This window comes from Pyxicephalus adspersus, chromosome 9 (assembly GCF_032062135.1).
Source record: "Pyxicephalus adspersus chromosome 9, UCB_Pads_2.0, whole genome shotgun sequence".
Classification (NCBI taxonomy): domain Eukaryota; kingdom Metazoa; phylum Chordata; class Amphibia; order Anura; family Pyxicephalidae; genus Pyxicephalus; species Pyxicephalus adspersus.
The window spans coordinates 56,747,100-56,773,212 of record NC_092866.1 but is presented as its reverse complement, the minus strand read 5'-3'; the positions used below and the strand labels follow the sequence as shown (position 1 = coordinate 56,773,212).

General features: G+C 40.8%; 1 protein-coding gene across 3 annotated transcripts in view; it reads right to left on the bottom strand.

Moving 5' to 3' along the window:
- The window catches only part of LDLRAD3 (low density lipoprotein receptor class A domain containing 3), a 104,240-nt gene that overhangs the window by 41,921 nt on the left and 36,206 nt on the right, over positions 1 to 26,113 (bottom strand). Inside the window, exons 3-5 of one of the 3 annotated variants that reach the window (XM_072422133.1) lie at positions 24,939 to 24,974; positions 11,773 to 11,898; positions 10,359 to 10,493 (exon numbers count right to left, since the gene is read on the bottom strand). In XM_072422133.1, coding sequence (XP_072278234.1) covers positions 10,359 to 10,493; positions 11,773 to 11,898; positions 24,939 to 24,974 — 297 coding nt within the window. Of the gene's footprint in view, positions 1 to 10,358; positions 10,494 to 11,772; positions 11,899 to 24,938; positions 24,980 to 26,113 lie in introns of all 3 variants that reach the window. The other 2 variants (XM_072422135.1, XM_072422134.1) reach the window with 2 other exon arrangements.

Here is a 26,113-nt window from a genome sequence, read left to right as displayed (position 1 = left end):
AAGATTATGAAGATGCTAGCAAAAGAATTTATTGTAGAATTGTAAATTTTAAATCTATGTTTTATTTTTAAGGTGCAATGAAGCCCTGCCATTGCCAACCAGCATTGCCTCAATGGAAAGCTTCTTCATTTGATGAAGATCAATACATAGTAGTAAAAGCCATCAGGCAAATGCAGCAGTAAAACTAAATGCATAGTAGCGAGCTGGGCTTGTGAGGAAACAGAAATTCCTGGAAGTGTTGTGTAAAGGGAGGGTCAATGTGTGGGACCAGTTGGGCAATAAGAAAAAAAGCTTAGAAAAAATGTTTTTTTGTAAATATATTAAAATTATTAAAGATACATATACATTAATAAAATTAAAAACAGTTTTTATATAGCACCAACATATTGTGCAGGGTGGTACATTAAATAGGGGTTGCAAATGACAGACAGATACAGACTGTGACACAGGAGGAGGAGAGGACCCTGTCTGAAGATCTTACAATCTAAGAGGTGGGGAAGTAGCACATAATAGGAGGGGGGATACAGATTGGTTGGTAGGGAGGGTTTAGGAAACAGAAGAAGACGGGTAGGTGAGTTTGAAAAGATGTGTTTTGAGTCCTCTTTTAAATGAGCAGAAAGTAGGACCAAGACGAATAGGATGAGGAAGACTATTCCAGAGACTGGGGTCAGCTTTAGAAAAGTCTTGAAGCCATGCGTGCGATGAGGTTATGAGTGAGGAAGTCATTTGAGGAGCAAGGAGAGCTGCTAGGGGTGGATTTTTCTATCAGGGCAGAAAGTTAAGTGGGACAAAAACTGTGGAGGGAATTAAAGGCAAAGAACAGGAGCTTGAATTTGATTCTAAGGTGAAATGGAAGCCAATGAAGAGAACTACAAAGAGAGGCAGAAGAAGAGGAAAAAAGGGAAGGATGGATGAGTCTGGCTGCAGCATTCATATTAGATTGTAACGGAGAGAGTCGGGTTAGTGGAATACCAGAGAGGAGGAGGTTACAGTAGTCCAGACAAGAGATATTGCATGCTCTACAACCCTCCTTGTACAGCATCAAAGACCAGCTCTTTGTGATCCCGCACTGTTCCTGGAGATTTCGATATATCACTGCTTCACACTGGGTGTTCTGGTAAATCTGGGACTCATCTGAGTCATCAATCACCTCGCATTATTACATGTCTTTTATCATTTCTGTCTTATAGCAACAAAAAATTCCCAAACATTTTAGTGGTAACCTGGGAATAATACAATGCAAAGGCAATGATTCAGCTCTTACGTTGTCCATCGGAAATATGATTTACTCACACTTGTCAAAAGAATTCTGAGAATTCAGACACATTCATGCATTGAAGAACGTGATGAATCATCTGACGCCACAAAGTATTTCTGAATGGCAGTTTTAAAAAGGGAGACTAATACTATAATACTAGGTGATTATGAATTCAACATCAACAATAGATCTGGGAGCTACACCCATCTAAGCACGGCAAATGTTTTTACTGAACCAAAACAAAGAAATCATTTTGGTTCCTCTAAATACAAAAAGACTGCAGTGTGGTTTGGAAGTGGTCTGGAAGGTCTATAATGAAAGGGCCCAAAGGATTTCATGTCAAACTCTAGATTTGTTAAAAGAATTGGAAACTACTAATAGAAATGTACAGTCTGTGTCACCACAAGATGTCAGCTGGAAGAGAGGAATGGGAATAGCAAATTCAACAGGAGACATATGACTAGGAAGGGAGGGAAATAACCCAACAGGGACATATGTTTTAGTGACAACCTGCATAGATGAGATTTGGCTTCATTATGGAAAGAGAGACTTCCTCTAATTTTTATTACTTTCCTCTATTTTTTACCTGAAAATGCTATTAAAAATTTTTTTATGTTTGTACGGGGTCACGACAGTAGATGGTGCTGTGTCCTCATGTAAACAGTGTAACAAACTCTTGGGATCTGGGACATTTTAGTTACACATTTTGCATGAGGACACAGCTCCATCTACTGGTAGCTAACCAACCATGCACCAAGGATCATGCAAGAGCAAGTGACCCTTCATAACCAACTAAAAAGAATAATTTTACCTGTTAAAAAATAAATAGACTGAACCTATGTGACCAATTTTTTCCTCTTTTAAATAAATGTTTTAAAAACAACTCAAACGTATGTATTTATTCACATTAACCTAATAGGCATTTGTATTAATTAGGTTTTGAATGTTAGCAGTAAGGACTGAATTTTGTCCCCTAGGTTTATACTTAAGTCAGTGCAGTTTTTCGGGAACGGCACCATAAATAAAATGGTTATTGGGGGTTTTGGGAGCCATACAATAATTACAATCTCACAGTTTTTAACTGGCTTTGTCTGCAGTGGTCCTTATAGTGAACTTGATGAAGGAATCCACAAAATTGCAGAAGGAGGTGCTAGAAACTTTACTGGTGATATTATTCCTAATATTTCTGCACCTAATTGCATAATGCAGAGATGCTAGCCAGCAGGAACATAATACATATACATCAGTTTTCAAACCCAGAGTGGGTGGTTACTGAAATTTGCCGCAATTTTTTTTCCATTACACCACCATGAATCCAAGCTTGCCCACGTAAGCAAGCTTATGGTGAACAATAAAAGGTGGACAGAACAAATGAAATTCATAAGTACCATGAAAATCCTGCTATAGCCTAACTACAGTAGATAAATACTATGTTTAGGGGTAAAATGTGGCAAAAATTTGCAATCTTTTATGTAAGGCATCAGCATATCTATTCTGCTTTATACTTGGAATTGCCTTTTACCAAAAAACCTCCTGTAACAGTACAGCACATGCTAACAATTAATTGCAGCAGCAAGCCAGAGACCTCCACTAAAGACCACTATTAACAGCCAGCGACTTGTTCTGGGGTCACGGTAATCTTATTAGCGTTGGAAAGGACCACTGCTGATTTCAATAAATAACCCCACATGTGTGTTATTACCAGCAACGGCGGCACGGTGAACATACCTTGAAAAGGAGAATTTCATTCCTTTTGATCAAGGCATTCTTCCTTTAAATTACCCATAATTAGGCTAAATTAATGAATATATTTTATACAATTTCCTGCGGTTGCCCAAAAAATTTCTACTATACAATGAAGGGACAAAGAGGGGCTGTGGCGTGATTAATTCTTTTAATATCTTCCATATGCCTGATGGTTAATCCCCCGACAATGAGAGGCCGGACGTAGACCAGCAGGAAGACCACCTATCAAGCTTTGCCGCTAACAAGTCTTCTCGCTTGCGGTGGACTTGAAAGCTTTTAACGCTGCAGGGAGCATGGGATAAAATGCATTTTAGCCGCAGTCACGTGCTTGCTGTGATTGTTTGCGCTGTGCTCACATGTGACAAGGAATCTTTTTAGAAGCAGAGAATTCAATTAGAGTTTACCCAAAATACATTCTCTCCATAGGTGGGGAAGGAGGGGGAAGTGTTTTTCTGAAAGTGGTAATGATGCAGTAGTGTTTGTTTGCTGGCGGCGTGGTTTAGTGTCACCGGTAATCCAACAATGACCTGTGTTTTAATATTTCTATCCCTGGTAATAGCGCAGCGAGTCACTCAGGATTAAAGTCATCACTCTGAGCTGGATAGGGAATACATAAAAGCAGCGAGCGGTCAGAGAAAGAATGTCAACAAAATATGGCTGTTTTATGAAATACGCTGGCGATTTTTAAATCAGGAAGTGCCTTGTGTGATTGTAACAATGCAATGTGTTAGAAAGTGGCTTATCAGGGGGAATGAATACTGGGATTCCGAGGAGCTTGGTACAGACGTTTGATAGGTGTCGGATTGGTGCTGGAAACAATCTTTCGTGATTGTTTCTAGTGACAGATGGACGGGCGCTGTACACACATCATCACTTCGAACCATGGAGGGGGTAGGGGCAGGGTGAGTGGAACCCTGCTGTGCTCTACTCCATAGGACTGCACAGTGATCATTCCCAATCACTTGTTCAATAATGCCACCATGGCAGACTGATGAAGGACGCCATAGACCACTTTACATGTCAGTTTGTCTATTGGAACTAAAACTAAAGCTTAAAAGGAAAAGTACACTGAAATTAGCAAGCACATGGGATTAATTTTGCAGTGCTTACAATAAAATCCAAAAAAAAACTAATACAAATCTATCATATATTGAAGCATTCCAGTCCTTCGAGGTGGTGGTGCCAATAGTATTCTTTTTTGCTCTTCAGTGTGAGCACAAACTTTAATGCAATCCTATATGCAACCATGGTATTTTACATGCTTGCGGTATCTGTTTTATAGATCTAAAATTTTAGGCTTTATCGTGTTATTTTCTCACTCATTGGGCCTGATTTATTAAAGCTCTCCAAGGCTGGAGAGGATATACTTTCATCAGTGAAGCTGGGTGATCCAACAAACCTGGAAAGGATTTGGTCAAAACATTTGCTAACATATATCAAATGATTTAAAAAAAAAACATTCCAGGTTTTTTCAGGTTTGCTGGATCACCCAGTTTCACTGATGAAAGTGTATCCTCTCCAGCCTTGGAAAGCATTAATAAATCAGGCCCATTCTGTAGTCCAATTTCATAAGATGCTGCAGGTGCATAAAACTCAGATGATCTGCCAGAATTCCACTAAACTCTGGACGCTCTGTAATGAGCTGATAATATTGCCCCCGCTACACTGATCCCAGTGTTGCCTCCCCCTCCTGGACTGCAGACCACTCTCCATTTATAATTTGGGGATGTGGAGGGGGGTGCAGTCATTGCAGAAGAGAAATCGGGCAAAGCTGGCAACACAGCTTTAGATTTCAGCACAGCAAAAAGCACTGTGTTGTCAACTCAAGTAGAAAGTTAGAAATTCAGGAATTCTTTTACATCTGTGGGCATTTGATGTACTTACAGTGTTCTCCCCAGGCCCTTTCAGCTGGGCGCACCACCAGGCACTTTTTAGTGATCACTTATCTGTTTTGGAGTGGTTACTGAAAAGTTGGGTCACAATGCAGTCATCACCTAATCACCTACCCACAGCTTCTTCCCACCCAGCTTAAAAAAAAATTCTGGGTAGAATACTGAACTAGCATTTTTCCTTTTTGGATTGTTTACCTTAATTTTAATTTAGGATAAAAAAAAAAAAGTATTGCATTAGGACAGAACTATACGATGCTATACAAAGTTTCAGGACAGTTTTCCTAAGGTGTACAAACTTTCTGATTCTGATTTACCTGGATATCAGCAGGTTCCTAATTTCTTGTGTCAAAATAATTGGATATGGAACTGACCTAAATGCCTTTGCAGAGTCATTTGGGTGTAATTGCCCGGGGGAAGTGGGTGTTGGTCTGCCTTTCCCGAGGACACTTACGTTTTCGGACGGTTGAACCTTACAGACACACATTTTTTTCCAACCAGATCCACTATGTAATTACGATCATATATGTTCCTTCAGTTACAAAGGTGACCTGGCAGAGCGCAAGGAGACCCAGCGAAACATGTCGTATTTTCAGGCGAGCTTTCAAAATTACATTGCCATGGCAACCGGGGCAATTTGGAAGTGATCCAGCAGAGTAAAAAAAGGCTCCTGGCTGCCAGGAACATAGAGCCATGTGTCAGATTGAAAATAAAAGAGCACATTACCATTTAATACGTTTGCAGGAGGCCCAATGGACTTGAGAGAAACAACGCGTTTCGCAAACCTCGCTTAGAGCTGACTTTCCGCCTAGCATTTACAAAACAAAATGTAGCTGCGAACATAAGGCAGAGTATTAAATGGTACAAAGAAAAAAAAAAAGACAAAGACACAAGAAACTCCTGAACTTTTTTTTTTGTTGGTTGTTTAATGCAGCAGCCTAAAGCCTGCCACTTGGAAATGGCGCACGCAGTGTTCCCAACTTGGAGATGAAAAGATTACAGATTAACATTTCCATAAACATTTTGCTATAATAGAAGACTAAGGAAAAGGAACACATTGACTTGTCTTGAGCATCAGCACTCCTGTATTACAAATGGATTTGTTTTGTTATGTAGAAACTCGTAATAAAGAGCCATATAGTTGGTATTGATGTGCTGAATTGTGAGAATTGAGTGAGGGAGGGGGTGGACATACCCAGGCGTATTGCTTCTTTTTTATTCCTTTTGTGATGGGTCAAAGTGAAGTTAAATCTAAATTCGAGGCAGATTTAAAAGACAAAAATGAATGCATTAATTTATTAATAAATGTATTTTTAATGCAAGGGGTACAGTAAGTAGCTACTTTTGGCCTGGTATCAGCCTATTGCTGTCTTGTCAATCAGGGCTAGAGTGTGAGGAAGTAGCAGTGTAAACAGCCAATTGGTGCATGTGTGAAAATGAAGCATAATGATAGGAAAACAGAATGGGATGAGCTCATTGCTGTGCTGCTTCTCCTTTTACTGTTCATTCTCAGGCTGGGGCAAGGCTTAGAGTAAGGTGGTTGAATATTAATAGTAATCAGACTAGCATCTAGTGGCAAAAAAAAAAAAAACTTTTCAGGAACCACCCAAAAAACAGCCGGGTTGTTACTGAAAAGTGCTGAGTGGTTCGCCCGCCTAAAAAAGGCTGGGGAGAACACTTCGAGTTAAAGGTGACAATTGCCTAAGAGAGAATTTTACCCTTGCCCTTGAGAGATTTCCTTCTAACTTCCTAGTGTGTCACCAGGATAGGAAAGACGTGTAAATCTCCCTACAACAAAGAGGAAAAACATAACCGTACTTCACAGATTTTGAAAAAAAGATTTCACATATGTCTTTTATGCTGCTTTATGGCCACTGTGGGCACAGCTAATTTGGTAGGGAGGGCAGAGGTAATTAGTGAAGAGGACTGAGCTAATTGGCCCACAATCTAGAGTAAATTGGAAGAGGGGGCAGAGGTAGTTGGCTCAATCTGTAGTTAAATGTTAGAGGGGGCAGAGGTAATTGGCACACAATCCGGAGTTAATTGGAAGAGGGGGCAGAGATAATTGGTGCAATCTATAGGTAAATGGCAGAGGTGTAGTGATATAAACTCATAGGTACACTTCATGGAAATGGTTTACATTTTTAACATACTTGAATAGGGAAACATTTGATTTCTGCCTACAAATAAAGGTGGTATAGCTGAACACATGACACAAACTGACATGGTGCATTCTAATAGGACAAAAAAAAATGTTACATGTAAAAAGTAAGTACACCCCCACATTTGGCACGGCGTTCAGCTTTAAATCAGGGCAGAACACAGCAGTGCATACTATATGCCTTCCTAAACCTCAACCTCGCTGCAGGCGCTGAGTAATGAGATGAAGAATCAAGGTTTTGCACCTGCATGTAACGTGTAAATAAGTTCACGGGATCATCTTATTTTTAGAATCATCAAGCAGAAAACTGCATTCTCTCCAATTATCCAGTCAGGCTGGTGCTCTGAGAATAATAGATGGCTGCCGTCAGGCTAAGCGAGCTCGGTAATTGACAACACGTTATTTCTTAAAGGGAAATGGAACTCGCTACTCTCTGAATGTGATGGTGCAGTGTGCATCCCGTCGCACTGAGGCTGCAGTTTTGCCTCGCAGCTTCTGCGTTGCTTTGGATAATTCTGAAGTCAGCAGAATCCTGTTTCCTCTCCTCCTCCTTGCCGCTTTGATATATCACTTTCTAAGGGCCTGGCTCCCCCGGGGCCTCCTTTGCCATACTCTTACCCCCGAGTCTCGGGGAGGACATGAAAGGATCACCGTTGTGTTCCTATTTCACGGATCTCTTTCATTGACTGAGATCAGAAGCCTTTCTTATCAGAGGTAAATTGGGGCAACTGTGTCTGGAACTCTGGGCTATTCTGCCTGGGATCCAGATACTCGTCAATGATTCACAAAGAGTAAAAGCGTCTGTTAAAGACAAGCCGCAGTGTATTTTTAGTGAGTACTCAGATCCTCAAAATACTATAACTTTTACCTGAAAGTCACTTTTTTTCAGGCGGCTTTCTCGTTCTTGCTTGTTTGCGGTGTTAGATGTCCCTGGTTATATTTTCTGTATCTTTTCACAGATTTTTCTTCTACTGGTACAGTAATCAGTGCCTGTGCTACATGGCAGCCAGAATAAAATCAACCGCAGTCCACGTCCTGCTAAACGCATTATAAAGTCTACTTTTTTCTGATCTCACAAGGAATTCCTTTTGTTAGGAGGAGGCACGTTTTACCTTCCTATAGATTATATTAAAGAACCTTTTGTTTGATTTTTTTCTGGGAGCCTCCTCTAAATTGCATTATAAAACTTCCCATTCCTTTGGAGGTCATACAATCTAACTTTGATCCCACACCATTCGGAGGACCTATGGCGAGTGAAAAAGAGTAGGAAAGTACAATCATATTGGCCCAACTGTATACATAAGAGGGGGCATTCTGAAAATATTCACTCGCATAAAGTTTTAAGTGGGTGCATGACAGAGGACTGAAAACCTGTGAGTACCTGTCATTTCTTTCAATCTCGTTTCCTTGGAGGTCATACAATCTTACCTTGTTCTCCCCTAACACCAATAGTTTGATGGACCTAGTTATTTTTTTATAGAATTCTACTCTGTTCAAGACCCCCTACTCCAGGGTTCCCCCTCTCCTACCTGGGCCTTTTGAACCCCTTGTCCTCCTTTTGGGTGGTCCGTTGCCTGTTACAGCAACCTATTCTTTTTGATACAGGAAATAACAAATTAAGTATGATATTGGTTTTATATTTTTCTTCAACACTTGTTCTTTTTTTAGATCCTCTATTGCTTTATTATCATTATTACTTTTCTCTTCAGACCCTTTGCTCATTCATGAGGAAGCAGCATAGTTCTGTGAAACGCAACAAATGAAATTTTTCCCCTCTGGTAAAACCGTTTTACATTTTATAGAGATGTCTCCAGAACCGTTTATATAAAAAAAACAAAATTAATGTGAAGAGTTATAATATTTATTTTTTGTACCATGACTTTTTATGATTTTATGGTGGACTGTGTACTGTTTTAAATATGTTTGAACAAATAAATCTTTGTTTTTAACTTGAAAACACATGTTTGTGCCCTAAGAATGAAAGGGAAATGCAACCATATTGTATGAACCATATACATTAGGGGGGGTCTCAAAAGATTCACTTCTGTAACATTTATAGTAGTTGTATGACAGTGATGACCTGTAAGTACCTGTCATTATTTTTCTGCTCCTTCCATTTGTTGAAGTAATATAATTCGCCCCCTCGGTGGCAGCCTCCATTTCTGTTTCTCTTTGTTGTTCATAATAAACACGGGATAAGTTTACTTCTAAAGGCCTGAAATAGTTTTATAGATGTACTTTTACTGATTTTTTTCTATAGATTTATTGAGGGCTTTGAAGAGATTTATACCTAAACATTTCTTTCCCCTCCAGAGAATGTCCCAGCATTACTTTTTGTTTTTTATTTATCATGTTGAATGTGGAATCGGCTTCCTCAGGAAGTAGTTTCAGCAACTACTACGGTATAGATTGCTTTAAAAAAAATATGAATGCTTTTCCAGAAGCACAGAATATAACTGGGTATTAAGGTTTAAAGTAAAGATAACAGTGACTGTTGATCCAAGAAACATCTGATTGCCTCATGGAATCTGAAAGGAATTGTACCAGCGATATTTTTTGGCTTTCTCTGGATCAACTATGTCCATAAGGTTTTATATCTGAGATATGTTTATTTCCCTAATGGTTGAACTTAAAGGACTTTTTTCAACCTGACCTACTATGTAACTATGTTCCTGCTTTTATCACCGTCCCCCCCCTGATATTACCAGGCTTGCACAAATTTGCAAAATGCCCCCAGAGTCAGCACCTAAAGATGCAGCTAAAAAAACCAAGTGCCCCTTTCCTACACGTAGTGTGTGGGCAATCACTTTGGATCCAAGGCAGTGGCATTGTTTCACTGGAAATGAAATTGATTTCTGTATCTGGAATGGAACAAGGAGGGTCAGGGAAAGGCAGGGTTCCATAGTCCACCACACCTGGCTGAAATTTCAATGAACTTCCCCTTTAGATTGGAGCAGAACCGCAACTCAGGGCTATACAGTTTTAATTTGGCATTGGGTTTCCATTTCTTTTCTTTTTTTTTTAATAACTGCTTAAAGCAGCCCTTTAAAGTTAAATTACAGAAGGGGCTTCTGGGTAGTGCTGGTCCCCATTACCTGCAGCACTGTAAAGGATACATAAACACAGATTTTTTGTGCAGAGAACAACTTGTCACATTTTGAATTGTATGACTGTTAAACCGCCCGGCTTAAGGTTATAAGGTTATCTAATTATGACTTTAGTCACGGATTCACCCTACTATACATATAACCAGGTGCTCAGAATTGCAGGAACACGCTATGAAATGGGTTAATCCTGACTTTACCTTGAGAGCTTGGACAATTCTCCTCATCGCTATTGTCCTTGCAGTTATTCTCCCCATCACAGACGAAGCTCTTGTCTATACACAGCTTGTTCTTGCAGTGGAATCGAGATGTAGAGCAGAGCAGCGGGTGAGCAGCTGGAAGAGAGAAGAGTCAGGGTGCTGAGTGGACCGCGATTCACATCCAAGAAAACAAACCAAGCATTTACAATTCCGCCATTGTACCACTCACACAGACTAAGAAATAAGCAATCATGCTTTCAGCAATAGGGTCCAGGGTTCACTTCTCACTAGGAACACCAGCACAATGATGTTTATGTTGCTACTTATATTTATGTGCATCTTTTCAATTCAAATTATGATTCTGCAATTGCCTTTACTTTAGGCAATATGCAAGAAAATTATGCAAAAAAGCAGTTTACAGTCTCTTATGCTGGTCATAAAATGACAATCCGATTGTACAATCCTCTTTAGATTTACAAAGCATTATGAAATGTGATGGTTTACCTGACAAATATGAAATAAATGGACTGCTTAAAGTGAAAATGTGCTTTACCTATGCAGAACTAAGCAGCAGGTCTACTATAAAGTGTTATTGTAGCTTTCGTAATATCGGTTGCCCATTCCCAAACCCTGTCAGTTACAAATCAGTGTGCAGTTACATTTTACTGCAGACCTGCAAAGACAAAAAGAAATAATAACATTCTTTTTGCTTCTCTACCACTCCATTAATTAACCAGGAGTTGGAAAGAATAAGCTACAGAGCTTTAGCCTATTACAGAATTATGGATATCCTTGTAAAATCAATGACTGCCTTAGCACTGTCACATGGGTAAATTACATGAGTGCGTTTTATCATCTGCCCTGCCACTTCTAAAGGTACATCTCGGAAAATGTTGTCCATGTAGCAGTAGTTGACCTCTTTGATCTGTACATCAAAAAAAAAAAAAAAAGGCCACTGTTGCATTAATTATCCATAACCAAGCACAGTATCTGCTATACCTTCTAGCTATGCGGCATTAAAGACAACTAGATTTTTATGTTTACAGGTAACAACTTTCCAGGTAGCAACAAGATCACTTTGCAGGGTGAGTAGGAAGGTAATGCATTCAATGCATTTGCCCCTCACCTCATTCGCCCACTGAAGCTCCCTGCAAAACTCTAACTCTAAATAAATTCCAATCCAACACTGGATCAAAACCCCTCCTTTATAAGACAGGATTTGCGTACTCAGGTATGGAAAGGGGCCGGAGATAGTCACATGTTCTTCCATACAAGGAAGCACTGGGTATTTATCCATTAGCAGCAGGCAGTGAAGAAGGGAAACACATGAAATGTAAGTATGGATTCCTTATCCCCATGATTTAAAATAGACTGGCCAATATGACCTGCAATGTGCAAAGTCAAAGATACTCACTGCAGTTCTCCTCATCGCTGCCATCTGGACAGTCCTCGAGTCCATTGCATTGGAAGCGCCCAATGATGCAGTGGACCCCACTGGCACATGGGAAGAACGTCGGACCACACTTAGAATTGGCTTTAGCTGCAAAAAAAAAGAAGACGTTCAGAAATATTCCCGAATGTTCTGCAAGTCAATGACCAACAGAGATAAAAACAGGAACTCTGTTGACATGCAAGCAGGTATAGTGAGCTCCACAAAACACAAATTCTCCTAACAATAAAATCACATCCCCCTGACCACAATACAAATTTCTAAATTCGGTAGGTACATTTGCAGCCAGGCAGGTGCAAAACATGACTTACTAAGCTGATAATGTCATCACCTTTAAAAGATATATAAAGGTCACAATACGTGAACATTTTATTGATGAAGTTTTCTAAGACTTGATAATCTCAAGCAAATCCATGGAATGGTACCTGTTATTTTCTTTGGTTACAAATAGCCTTCATAGATCACCTTGTCATTTGTTACAATGGGTCTGATTCACCAAAGCTCTCCAAGACTTTAGAAGATAGACTATCATGAACAAACTTGGTTGATGCAGCAAAACTGGAATGTATCTGGTCCAGGATTGAAGAAGTTTGCCAACTAATAGCAAATGAATTTAAGAAATCCATACCAGGTTTGTTGGATAACTCAGTTTCCCTCATATTAGTCTATCTTGTCCAGTCTTGGAGAGCTTTATTAAATCAAGCCCAATGTTATAATTTTGCAGTCAGTTCTCTAGTAGAATGAAGACTGCGGCTCCCTGCTGCACTCTCCTCCCTTCACTTCCATTGCGGTCGTTCATCTTCGGTCTTTCGTGGATCTGACACGTCAGATTCTCATCCAAGATGAGCCCTGAGACGAGAATCATTTGACCTGTGTACCTAGCCTAAGCACATCAGCTAAGGCAAATTTACCTCACTTGAGCTCAAGAACCCCTTTGTTGTAATTAAAGAAAAGGCTATGAAAAAAATAATCAAATTAGGTTGATGTATATAATAAGTGGTCAGGACTTTTTTTCCAGAAGCTTTGTGAAGTCAATGAAAAGTCCAATTTAATCCATTGTCCTTTTACTTCAATGCTTATCTTTTCTTTTGATCCTGTGCAACCTCATTATTCATAAACCAGTGGAACTTTACTTCAGGTTCTTTAGGTCTCATTCATGATGCCATCGTAGTACGGATGTGTTGCGACCCAGTACCCAGAAGATTATTTAAATTTGCCTCCATCACAGGTTTGGAATCAAAAAAAAGGCTATATAACTTTTTCTGTACAATTGTTTTTTAAACCTAAAGGATCTTTTTGTTTTCTTAAACTCCAAGACAGTGAGATGTGAGCTTCTTTGTAGCTCCAAGGTCCTTGCTTGGCTTTTGTTCTGATCATTTTGGGTCAAAATCCCTCCTATAAAGCTTTGTACAATGGCTGGAAGCTCAGTAACGTACAAACATCTGATGAGATCTGTAAGAAATTTTAATTTGCTTTAAGCTAGTAATGAGAACACAAGCAACTTCTATTATGAAACGCTTGTTACTGTAAAACAAATTAAGTGAAACAAATGGCCTGGTTGATACTTAAGTTACTTGCAATGTGTTACCCAAATAGGATTTTTAAGATTTGGCATTTATTAGAAGGTCGTCTTTGATTTCCAAGCGTCTCAATATTTTGAAGGCAATACACAGTCATTCTAAGTGTTCCAGAGACAGTCGTCTCCCAAATGACACCAAGCCAAGTGGAACGACGACTGTCAATCTGGATGTATGATGTGACAATTATTGCGGATTTAAATAGCGCTGGTTGACAGGAAATCTAAATAAAGGATAATAAAAAAATGAATATGCAGTCTCTCATTAATGATCATCTGCAATTCCTGCAGACGGTAATGATGATAATCTCATCGTTTTAAGACGTACCTCTGATGGCAGAGAGATTTTAATCGCTTCCCATTCCAGACGAATGTTATCAGACTTCACAAAGGAGAACAGACAGCCACAAAGGAGGACAAACAAATGATAAAACTAATGCGTTTAATGACTTTGTTATAAAACATAATGAGGACCAGTTTACATTTGATTTTAAAGGGGACAAAACCATGTTGGATCAAAGTGCAAAGTTCAGAAAACTTTTGAAACCAATCTGTTATTAGCCAAGTCAGGTGACTGACTGTTAACTGGACACATTTACACAGAAACAACATTTTGTGTGTCCATGTGTTAGGTCCCAGGTTCGAATCTCGGCCAGGACACAATCTGCAAGAAGTCTGCATAGGTTTCCTCCAGGTACTCCGTTTCCATATTCCAAAAACATGCAGTTAAATTTTTTTAGCTGTCCCTCAAAATAATAACAAACCTAGGGCAGACTCAGACCTACTTTGGTATCCAGCGATCCACATAGTTCCAAATGGCTGGTATCTTGCCAGACACTCAGTCACAATGCTTGTCCCACATTTTGCACGCCAGGAACCAGCGCCTGCACATTCTGCACACCAACAACCGGCGCCTGCACATTCTGCACACCAAAAACCAGTACCTAAACATCCTGCACACCAAGAACCAGTGTCTGCCCATTCTGCCCACCAACAACCAGCACCTGCACATTCTGCCTACCAAGAACCAGCGCCTACACATCCTGGACACCAAGAACCAGCACCTGCACTGCACATTCTGCACGCCAAGAACCAGCACCTGCATATTCTGCCCACCAACAACCAGCGCCTGCACATTCTGCCCGCCAAGAACCAGTGCCTACACATCCTGCACACCAAGAACCAGCACCTGCACTGCACATTCTGCACGCCAAGAACCAGTGTCTGGACATTCTGCACACCAACAACCAGCGGATACACATTCTGCCAACCATAACCAGCGCCTGCACATTCTTCTCACCATAACCAGCGCCTGCACGTTCTTCCCACCATAACCAGCGCCTGCACGTTCTTCCCACCATAACCAGCGCCTGCACATTCTGCCAACCATAACCAGCGCCTGCACATTCTGCCAACCATAACCAGCGCCTGCACATTCTGCCCACCATAACCAGCGCCTGCACATTCTGCCCACCATAACCAGCGCCTGCACATTCTTCCCACCATAACCAGCGCCTGCACATTCTTCCCACTAAGAACCAGCACTTGCACATTTTGCCCACCAGGAACTAGCGTCAGCATTTTTGACAGCTGGTAGCAGTGAGTGGTATTATTATTACTCACTGTTGCTCCCATTCATTCTTTATGGGGCTGCCGCCAGGTGAAGCTGCCTGTCATATTTCCCAAGAGACGGCAGTTCCCTGGCATGAGGAAGCAGTAACTGCTCCACAACTTCACTACCAGTGTGAACATTTAAGAGCTTTAGAAAAATGAAGTCTGCATACATGAAGCCACTTGACTACAAACAATATCAAATATTTTACAATTATACAACAGCCAATAAAACTAAAAGAAAAGGTATTTAGTTTCTTGAGATTTTCAGACAAGCTATTGAATATCGAGAACCTTTATTTCCCCACTGTTCTCAAGAAAAATCTTATAATTTAATGTAATCAGCATGCTAGGGTATTAAAGTTTAAGTTAACCTGCAGGATGACATAAAATTAGTTAAATAAAGGATAAAAGTGCCTCTCGGCGATCTTATAAACCTATTAGAATTTAAAGCTTTTTGTCTGGTCACCTTCCCCTGCTCTACAGAACGTTTTAATATATAGTCCAAGCGTGCAAAATATTCCAAAAAGAGAATTTAAACCGTGACCCTATTGTTATTGCAGGTTAAAAATGTAACAATATTTCAAAAGAACACCGAGGAGATAATTGGTCAATGATTTTATGTTTTAAGGGTTGGAAAACAGCAATCCGTATGTGAGGAATTAAATAAGGAAGAAGGTGCTCATTTAAACAAGGACCAATGTTAGAACCTGCAATAACAATAGGGTCACGGTTTTGTAGAACCCCAGTGATTGGTAGGCAGAAGGCAAATGACTGATCACTAACTTTGTCTGTGGCCTCCTCGCTGCTGATCTTTCTCCAGGATAACTTACCATGCCTTGTCCTGAACAAGGTCTCTGTATGTAGGTGGCCTCCTGGTAGAGATAGGACAGCAGTTCCTTAGATGATTACACACAGCAGATATGGCTACAGCTACGTACACACGACAGATGATTCTCGTCTGATTATCGCCTCAGGGCTGATATCGGAAGAGAAACTGGCGTGTGTACAGCGCTCGCCATCTGTCGTTCCTTCCTGACAGATCCACAGGCGACGAACGATCGTAATGCAAGCGAAGGAGAGAGAGCGCATTGGGGTGCTGCTCCGTGGTTCTCCACCTGCCCTCCCCATAGAGCAGAACGGCCCTGTTTACTAACGCTATGTACAGCGCTCGTTCATGCATTGTGCAGTCTTTTGTTGTTGGAAAGGATCGTGAAAGATCCTTTCCAATGACAATTATTGCACGTGTGTACGCAGCCTGAGAGGCTACAGACACAGAAGTGCCAGGGATTTACATTTAGAAAAGTCATAATTGCCCAGTTGTCGGGCATACAGTCCTTCCTGTGACCCGTGGTGGGAAAAACAGTTCCTGTGTGGCTCCCAACAGTTGGCACTTTACAAGTTGCTTGGCTCCTCTCATTGCAACACCGTTTTAATAAGAACCAGTGCTTGCAGATTTTACAGTGGGCAGCAGTAAGCGGTACTGTACGACCCACTGCAACCCCCAGTGGGGGTGGATCAGTGGCCTCTGAAAGTGTCATTCTGAACATGGCCTCAGACTATTGACATGACCCACTTGTTCTCCCCGGCACCTTTTAGCCGGGTGCCCCACCCCACACTTTCAGTAACCCCCCGGCTGTTTTCTGGTGGTTACTGAAGAGTTGGGTCAAAATACCGGGGCTGACACCCGCCTGCAATTTCTTCCCACCCGGCTTAAAAAAATACCTGGGTTGAACACTGTGACCATTATACCAGGAACTGTCGGCAATGGTCAGTTTTATCAGTTCACCCTTTGTTTAATGCCAGAGCAAAACAACAAAAAAAAAATTAAGGCTCTTTATACAAAAAGATTTTACAATTAGGCCAGATTCACACTTGCCGTGAGGTTGCAGTGCGTTTACCGCTTCCTTGCACCTGAAACCACAGCCTCTAGGGAAAAGCTACATGGTATGGGGATTATTAAGTTGCGGCGTGTTAGATTAGTTGGGCTAGGTTCATACTTGTGGCGAGGTTGTAGTGCGTTTATCGCTCCCCCACACCCGAAACCACCGTCTCTATAGGGCTGCTACATGGTATGGGAAGGAATAAGTTGTGGTGTGTTACTGCATCCTCACACCAGAGACCGCTGGCTTTGGGGTGACACTACCATGTAGCATCTCCCTGCGACAGCACCATAGGGAATGAGTAGGGGCGACAGTGAGCAGTACTGGTACTGCTCACTGACTCAAGCTGTCAAAAATGCGCATGTTGGTTCCTTAAGAACTGGGGAGCTGGGGTGAGAGTGTTCAATTGAATGGTAAGTTGGCCCTCCGCATTCTGCACACCAAGAACCAGAGCATGCCCACTCTGCCAACCATAAACAGCGTCTGCCCATTCTGCACACCAGCAACCAGTGTCTGCATATTCTGCCCACCAAGAACTAGTGCCTGCATATTTGACAGCTGGTAGCAGTGAGTGGTATTAGTATTACTCACTGTTGCCCCCATTCATTCTTTATGGGGCTGCCGCCAGGTGAAGCTGCCTGTCACGTTTCCCAAGAGACGGCAGTTCCCTGGCATGAGGAAGCAGTAACTGCTCCACAACTTCGCCACCAGTATGAACATTTAAGAGCTTTAGAAAAATGAAGTCTGCATACATGAAGCCACTTGACTACAAACAATATCAAATATTTTACAGTTATACAACAGCCAATGAAACTACAAGAAAAGGTATTTAGTTTCTTGAGTTTTTCAGACAAGCTAATGAATATCGAGAACCTTTATTTCCCCACTGTTCTCAAGAAAAATCTTATAATTTAATGTAATCAGCATGCAAGGTTATTAAAGTTTAAGTTAACCTGCAGGATGACATAAAATTAGTTAAATAAAGGATAAAAGTGCCTCTCGGCGATCTTATAAACCTATTAGAATTTAAAGCTCTTTGTCTGGTCACCTTCCCCTGCTGTACAGAACGTTTTAATATATAGTCCAAGCATGCAAAATATTCCAAAAAGAGAATTATACCCGTGACCCTATTGTTATTGCATGTTAGAAAAGGTAAGATTATTTCAAAAGAACACTGAGGAGGATGTTGGTTCCTTAAGAACTGGGGAGAGAGTGTTGGAATGGATAGTAGGTTGCCAGCCATGGGGAGCCATGCAGAAGCACGCAATTTAGAGGCAGGTCTGAACCTACCCTTACGTTTTTGCCCATTTCACATACTAGCATAGAACATCAAAGTTCACATTTACTTTCCACTTTACTGTAAAAATGAATGGTCAAAAATATATAATATTATATATATATCAGGAGCCTCCAGCTCCATAATCTGATAGGTGGCAATGCCCCAAATGGTTGAATTGTACCAAAACGTAACTTTTATAACAATGTCCAAGTGCACATTATCACAGTACGTTATGCATATGTATAAAGTAAAATGAAAAGCTAAAGTCACCTTTTGTTCTGCTTAAAGGATAAAAAAAAAATATGGTACGGTTATGAGTTATACATAGTAGAAAGGAGAAATACGAGCTCTGGAGATAAAATAGGAGCAATTACACAGCACAATAGTGCCGCAGCTCGGAGCTGAATTATCACATCTTCTATTTCAATGTCATCCTTCCTGCTGTATAACTTGGAGAAGCAGATTGGAATTATGCAGATTCTTTCTTATCGTAAACTTTGTCCAAAAGGAAGCCAGGCAGAAACCAAGCCCAACTTTTTGTAGAAATAAAAGCGTTTTCCGCGAAGTGTCTGTGAACCTTCTCTTTGTTCTGATGACCATTATCATGGAACAAAAAGTAAGAGGAAAATCGATATTTTACAGTTGTCACCAAAATAAGAGATTTTTTATTAAGGACGCTTGTTCCTGTGACAATTAGGAGGGGAAAGAGAAAGACAAAAGAAAGCTGGGGATTGTAAAATCAGCATTAAAGAATATATTATTTTAGATAAAAGTTAGGTTGTTTGTACAATTATCATCAACTAGGTCATTCCCATTGACTTCATGGGGGTTGAGACCATATAGCTATACAGAGGAAACCCTAAGTAAACAAGATGTATATGAATTACGTCTCTTTTTAACAGACTGGTTTCGCTAATTGGCTTCCTCAGGCTTTTTGGAGGGAGGGATAAGTATTATTTTGCCTGTTAATTAAGAAAAGTTATCAAACTATTGACCATTATACCATTCACGTATTAAATCTGAACCCTGGGATAAGTATATAATGCATAATACAAAAACCATTTGAATTCTTATTGGAATCTTGATGTGTTCTGTTTATTTCCTCCAGGTCTGTGTAGTAAACCAGAGCAAGAGCTTCCTGTAATCATGTCACTGCTGTTCTCTCTATTTGTGCAGGACATCTGGTCTTGTAATCCTATTGCCAAATTACTAAAACCCTTTATTCTATTCTCTCATCTTTCTTTGGTCCATGATAAAATTTTGGAGGGCTAGTTAGACCTCTATGAGTACAAAGATGTGAATTTGACATTCATTGTAACATTTTCTGATGAAGAATCAATTACTGCCATTGAAACACAAGGCCATAGATGATTCTCCACCAGGGAATGTTTCAGTGAATGTCAGATTTGCTGTTTTTGCGTTATCACTGGATGTGTGCAGAGGCGCACAGGACAGATCTGAATTTCTGACATGATGTTTTAATTTTGCATACATCAGCAGATAAAACACAACACGTTCAATTTTGTATGTAGCAGACAGAAAATAAGAGAAGTTATTTGTTAAGAGTTTTACATTTTTATGGCGCAAATTATTAATATTAAAAAGGATTTACATCACTCCAACATATTACACAGCGCTGTACATAACATAGGGGTTGCAAATGACAGACAGTGACACAGGAAAAGAAGAGGACCCTGCGCAGAAGAGCTTACAATCAAGGAGGTGGGGAAGTATCACACGATAGGAGGGGGATATGGAATGCTGGGAAATAGTGAGGGTTTTGGAGACAGTAGAAGATGGGTAGGAAAGTTTGAAATATTGGGTTTTTGAGTGCTCTTTTAAAGGAGCAGAAAGTAGGAGCAAGCCGAATAGGAAGAGGAAAGACCATTCCAGAGTTGGGTTAGCTCTAGAAAAGTCTTGGAGCCGTGCATGTGATGAGGTTATGAGTGAGGAAGTCATTAGTAGGTAGGTCATTGGAGGAGAGAAGAGAGCGGCTAGGGAGGTATTTTTTTATCAGGTCAGAAAGGTAAGTGTGACAAGAACCGTGGAGGGATTTGCAGGTAAAGCACAGGAGCTTGGATTTGATTGTAAGGTAAAATGGAAGCCAATGAAGAAACTACAAAGAGAGGCAACAGAAGAAGAGTGGTGGGAAGGATAGATAACTTTAACCTAGGCTCAATTTAAATTGAGCAGCCAGCTGGTGGGTACCCTGCTCCTTCCACCTTTGCAATGCTTAGTGGCAAGAATTTACTTACCCTGGCCACTGGAGATAGGGATAGTTAAGAGGAAGGGGCAACTGCCATCTAGCTTCTCGGTGGATTCAACCGAGGCTAAATTGCATGCTTGCCTTAAAAGAGAAGTTTTAATGTGCATATGAAGTTTTCAAGGGTTGGAGAACAAAGGAAATTCTGGAGGAGAAGCTCATGGTGAATCCTCTCCAAATGTGAGGAAGTATACAGAACTTAGTAGGAGAAAGTATGCAGATCTTTGCGTTGCAGTTGGGGTGCTAAATGGAAATAAGGCAGGAGATTTATGAAAAAGACATATTATGGAATGCTTTATAAGTTAAGTAAGTGGAACCCTGTGAAGAATTCGGCAGAGATAAGAAGTTGAGGGAGCAAAAAAGGAAAGGTAGATGGCAGTTTTCTCTCCTGATTTCTTTTTTTAGCTGGGTGGGAAAAACATTGTAGGCAGGTGATGGCCCCTTTATTGTGACAAAACTTTTCAGTAACCACCCAAAACTAGCGGGGGGGTTACTGAAAAGTTCCAGGTGGTGAACCCAGCTAAGAGGCTGTAAAAATCATTGGACCTGCAATGTTCGGCATGGATTGGAGAAGATCTATTCTGTCCAATGATAGGCCACAAAGAAGGATGTTACAATAATCACGGCGGGATGTGAATATGATGAGCAAGGTGTGCTGTTAATGGACCATCGGTTATATTGATTCCCAGATTTATCCATCCCTGGGCATCATCTTCACTTTAACATATGATGCAGCAAACACACTAAGGTACGAGACACATCATATACCAGTGTTCTCCCCAGCCCCTTTTAGCTGGGTGCACCACCCGGCACATTTCACTAACCACCCAGCTGTTTTTGGGTGGTTACAGAACAGTTGGGTCATAATACAGGGGCTGCCACCCGCCTAAAATTTCTTCCCACCTAGCTTAAAAAAAAACTTTCTGGGTTGAGCACTGTATACCAATTGGCAGAAAAGTACTGGCCCATCAAACAGCTGAGGAGGATCTATGAAATCATGCAAGGCACAGCCGTCTGATATCTATAAAAAAATATATTTTGGGAAATGATTTGTGCAAGTGTGCAGTGGCGCGCTTACTGAAGCTTATCCTAAAGCTGTCAATCCCATCATTTTCCTCGACTCGTCCATTGCAACGGATACATGCAATGAAGGGAATCAGGAGTGACAAGGATGCTGGATCCTCTAAAGAAAAAGAGATCAGCTTTGTCCTTTTTGTTGCTATCCATTTCAGAATATAAGTCACTTTCTTTTATTTAATTCCACAGTAAAACTTGGTATGTTCAGTCCTTGTATATAGAACACATGTCACTAGCAGACACAACAGGCCTAATTTATGAATGTTGATAAGAGAAGAAATGTGGAAGACGGCATTGCCTTTAGCAACCAACAGGATACCACTCCATTTCCAGACACTGAAGAGAGGGAAGCGGGGAAGATTATTGGTTGCCAAGAGCAACACAGTATGACACGAGTCTCTTAGACATGGAGGTCTGCTGTCTCTGCTTCGTGGATCATTATACACCCTACCAAGGCATGAAGTATGGATACGGGTTGGTACGGTAAGTTGGTAAGTTCATTTTGTTATTAACTCCCAGTGATGCTGGGAGTGGATATAAACTCTTATAATATAAGAAATTATCTATGAAAAAAACAAGGGATGTGAAGACTTCACACAGAAAATGGGATGACGTGCTCATTTCATTCTTCAGCTGAATGGAGAGGGTGACCAATGAACTGAGGCAGCCATGATGGGTCAAGCCAACATAAAGAAATATACAGAGTTGCATCACTAAGGAATCGAGAGGCCTATTTGCAGAGTAAATAAAAATAGAGGTGTTGCCCAAAAAACTAGGAATTATTCATTTGCATGAGCTTCCCAAGTGCAAAAAAAGGTGCATGTACCTTTTTTTGGCAGTGTACTGCTACAATGCAAGTCTGCTGAGAAGGTGGTTAGGGTGGCATGAAGAATAAATGTTATCACATGGTATATAAGTTTCCATGTTTTGCACTAATGTAAGCATTCCTGGTATGACACCCTAAAGGTCCAGTCATTGGTGGGAATATTCCCATGGCAGGATCAATAGCAGAAACTACTCCAATGTTTCTACATTTACTGTCCTTCTCCAGCTTGGACAATTAACAGGAAATGAGCAAAAACCTCTGCAAATTAAACGTGATTCTCAATAGACAAGTGTGCAGAGTTTTCCTTCACATGTTTTTCTTTCACTTTAATAGAGGGGTAAATCTCCCTAGTGGGGGCAATAAAACCTTACCCTTCCCAATTTGAAAGAAATGCCTGCCTTTATACTTTAAAGCTTTAGTTAAGCTGCTGTAGAAAACTACCCCTGCAATGAGGATTCCTCCACACTGCAAGGGTTAAATGCTTCTCTTTGGTTACTCTAAAAAGCAAGTGTACACTCCTTATACCTTGCTCCCCTATGCTTCTTCTCTGTGCAACTAATACCCTCATCTGTAAAAGGCTGGGGTCACAGGTCTGAAGCCAGTGTCATTAGAATACAGCACAAACAATTCTTCTGAGGGTCCCCCCACAACCCGGAATGACTGGATGGAAGAAAAGAGTAGCAGATGCAAGGAACCAACGGATAAGGTAAGTAACCTTTAAAAATTAGCATTTAGCCCATGTGGTCTGCAATACTAATTTTCCACCTTAACAGTAATTCATCTTAATTGATGCTTTGGAATTCAGCCCCTAGAATAACCTCTGTGATGTCACTGGTTGTGCAAGAAGTTGCCGGCGACAATATGAAAATGAAGCTTCAACCACACACAATGACTGCACCACTGATCCACATACAATGAATGGGTTGGATAATGTAGCCTAAAATGACAGTGCTCATCCTTCCTACTGTCTAAAAAGATATTCCACGAAGTAAGGAACATTTGCAGGAGATCAATATTAGCTTTCATAAAATTACATTGCAATTTTCTAGTTCAGCATGGAAAATTGAAGCCAACGTCAGATGGGTGGCCACCAAAAAGCAAGTGTTGGATTGATTGCCAGTGTCCCACCATCTATCCCATGAACTTTTACAGATCAGCTGAAATTGCCCTGTTCAAAGATACTTCAGCTTACATGAGTGCAATTTGTACAGCAAGCTTTTACAAAGCATTTATCAGCAATAAGATTTGTGTTGAAGATTTCCAAGCTGAAACTTAGGGGATAACTATAAATAAATGTACAGAAATCTATTGCCCCACACTGGTAGCAAGGGAATTTAATTGGCACTGCCTAATTGGGGTGTTATATGTTTTAAAATATAAGTACTATGGCCCAGAGTCCCCAGGCTGCAATCCTCGAAGTGGCAAGCTACTGGGCAGAGTACTGGGTCCAACTCTAGCTTCATGTCACATAAAGAACCATAGGAGTATACTTTAGGGTTGAAAGTAGACCAAGAGCATCACTCAGTTGTGTGTCATTACAGGGAAATGCTGAGCACAGGGTGGGCCATGGTAAATATATTTATCAAATGACACATCCCAAACAGGGAGCTGCATTCAAATTTCTTTACTACGGGTGGAGATCGGTTGCCTTTGGTACTATAAGTACAGTTATCCTTTAGAGTGTTGTGTGCTACTTTCCCCACCTCTTAGATTGTAAGCTCTTCTGGGCAGGGTCCTTATATACCCAGGCAAGGATAGCATAGCTCCCATGCATGTTCATAGTTCATTTATCCCAGCACCCTACAGATCCAAGTATTCTCCCAAGCCCCTTTTAGGCATGTGCACCACTCGGCACCTTTCAGTAACAACCTGGCTGTTTTCTGGGTGCTTACTGAAGAATTGGGTCCCAATACAGGGGCTGCCACCCACATACAATTTCTTCCCACCCGACTTAAAAAAAATTCTGTGTTGAACACTGGGGTAATTTACAAAGACTGATAAGGGGCAGGTTGGAATTCTTTATTAAAGAGGAATTGTAATTTTCTTCTGCTAAAAAATGCCCTTGTGTTGTTAAATATTTCATTTTTTAGTAAAATTCTACTTCAATAAAAGTTCTGCATATGCTTTGTACAAGCTTGCTGTACACACTGATCTTACACAAGCTCCTGTGAAAAAGATCTAAGTTCTCCAGTATGCCCTGCTGCCATATCCTCATATAATCTTCCTGTACTTCCACTTTGCTTTGATTCTGATATTGCAAATGGGCAAAGGCAAGCTTAAAAATAGCAAAAATAGTCTTACACAGAACCTGTGGGAAACCTGTGTCCAAATGTAGATGTAATATTACCTTTAAAACTTGAACTTTCAGCACATCTACCGTCCAGTCTAAGTCTTTCTGTTGGCTCTTTGTGGGCAGGTGCAGGACCAAGGTTGATTCCCTAAAGATGATGGCATCGCCAATCAATCATTGATCTAGCATTATAAATGGGGCAAATAGACAAAAAAGCAAACTGGGCATAGATGTGTTACTCTTTACTTTACATGGTTAATCTTGAGCAGTAGAAAGACTGAGCACTGTATTTTAGCCATAAAATGTGTGTGACTTCCAGATTTACCTGTGAGCAGAGAAGACGGTCTCCTGACTTTCCCACCTAGTCTGACCCAAGCATAAAAAGAACAAGAGGAAAGAGAACCAGTTATACTTATGACAGCAATGCATTGTGTGTACACAAAATAAACCGTATGCAAATCCAAGATCCCAAAATATGAATATTTTGCAGCTTAATTGTCATCAGATGTGGTGGCTCCATTTAGGCTTTATAACCTTTATTTGTAACTGGTGATAGGACACTTCCTGCCTTGGGGAGACAACACACTTAATTGTAGTTTATCCAAGGAGGAACAATGTGGTCACCCTGGGACAGGACTGCAGAACAGTTCCCCTTTTTCCAATATATAGAAGGAAGTGTTTGCTAATACATTTGGGGAGAGCGGAGGAGGGACAGCACACCACAGTCACCAATTGTCAGCTCAGGAAGGTAGGAGCCCTTTATATTTCTGGCAGGTCAACAAGTACTATTATGTACTTGCATTGTTTTTTAAGACAAAAACTTGGAATAAAACCTTTGTTCCTTATTAGCACATTTGTATGAGGTCTATTGGGCTGGCTGTTCTGACGGCTGCTCTATTGGGGTTTGCAAACCTAAACCTAAAGTTCCACCTATACAGCAAAATTACCAATGAGCAAGGAGACCCACTGGAATCAGATGACTGGCTGACATTTTTACACCTATAGGCACCAAACACAGAGCCCCATTATCCACAAGGAAACCTAAGAAGCAGCCACTTACAACCTTTATACCTATCCAACTGAATGAAGCTATTCACCTGCCTGTCAGGAAAGGTGAACTTGCAGGCAGTCGGTATCTCAGGGCTTGGACAGATAATGTAAATAGGTCGGCTTTTCAGTACCTACTGCAACCAATGTCTATTAGAAGAGTTTGGAGGGGTGCAAAGTTGCTACCTTGCTTAAGGCATTATACCGCCCATTTTTGACCCAAGACGAGATTGGGGGTAGAAAGTGGGGTGTACAGGGTAGAGATCCTTGTCTCAATGTCACCCATTATGGTGTCCTTATGCACCTTTCTCCTCCCTATACCATCTTTTTGCTCAGTACACACAAGAAAGACATGATCATATGTTATATAAAGAGCTTTTGGTGTCAGTTTTGCACATAAATGATTCCTGTTACCCAAATGGCGCTCTTATAGCACCAGGGACAAATAACTCC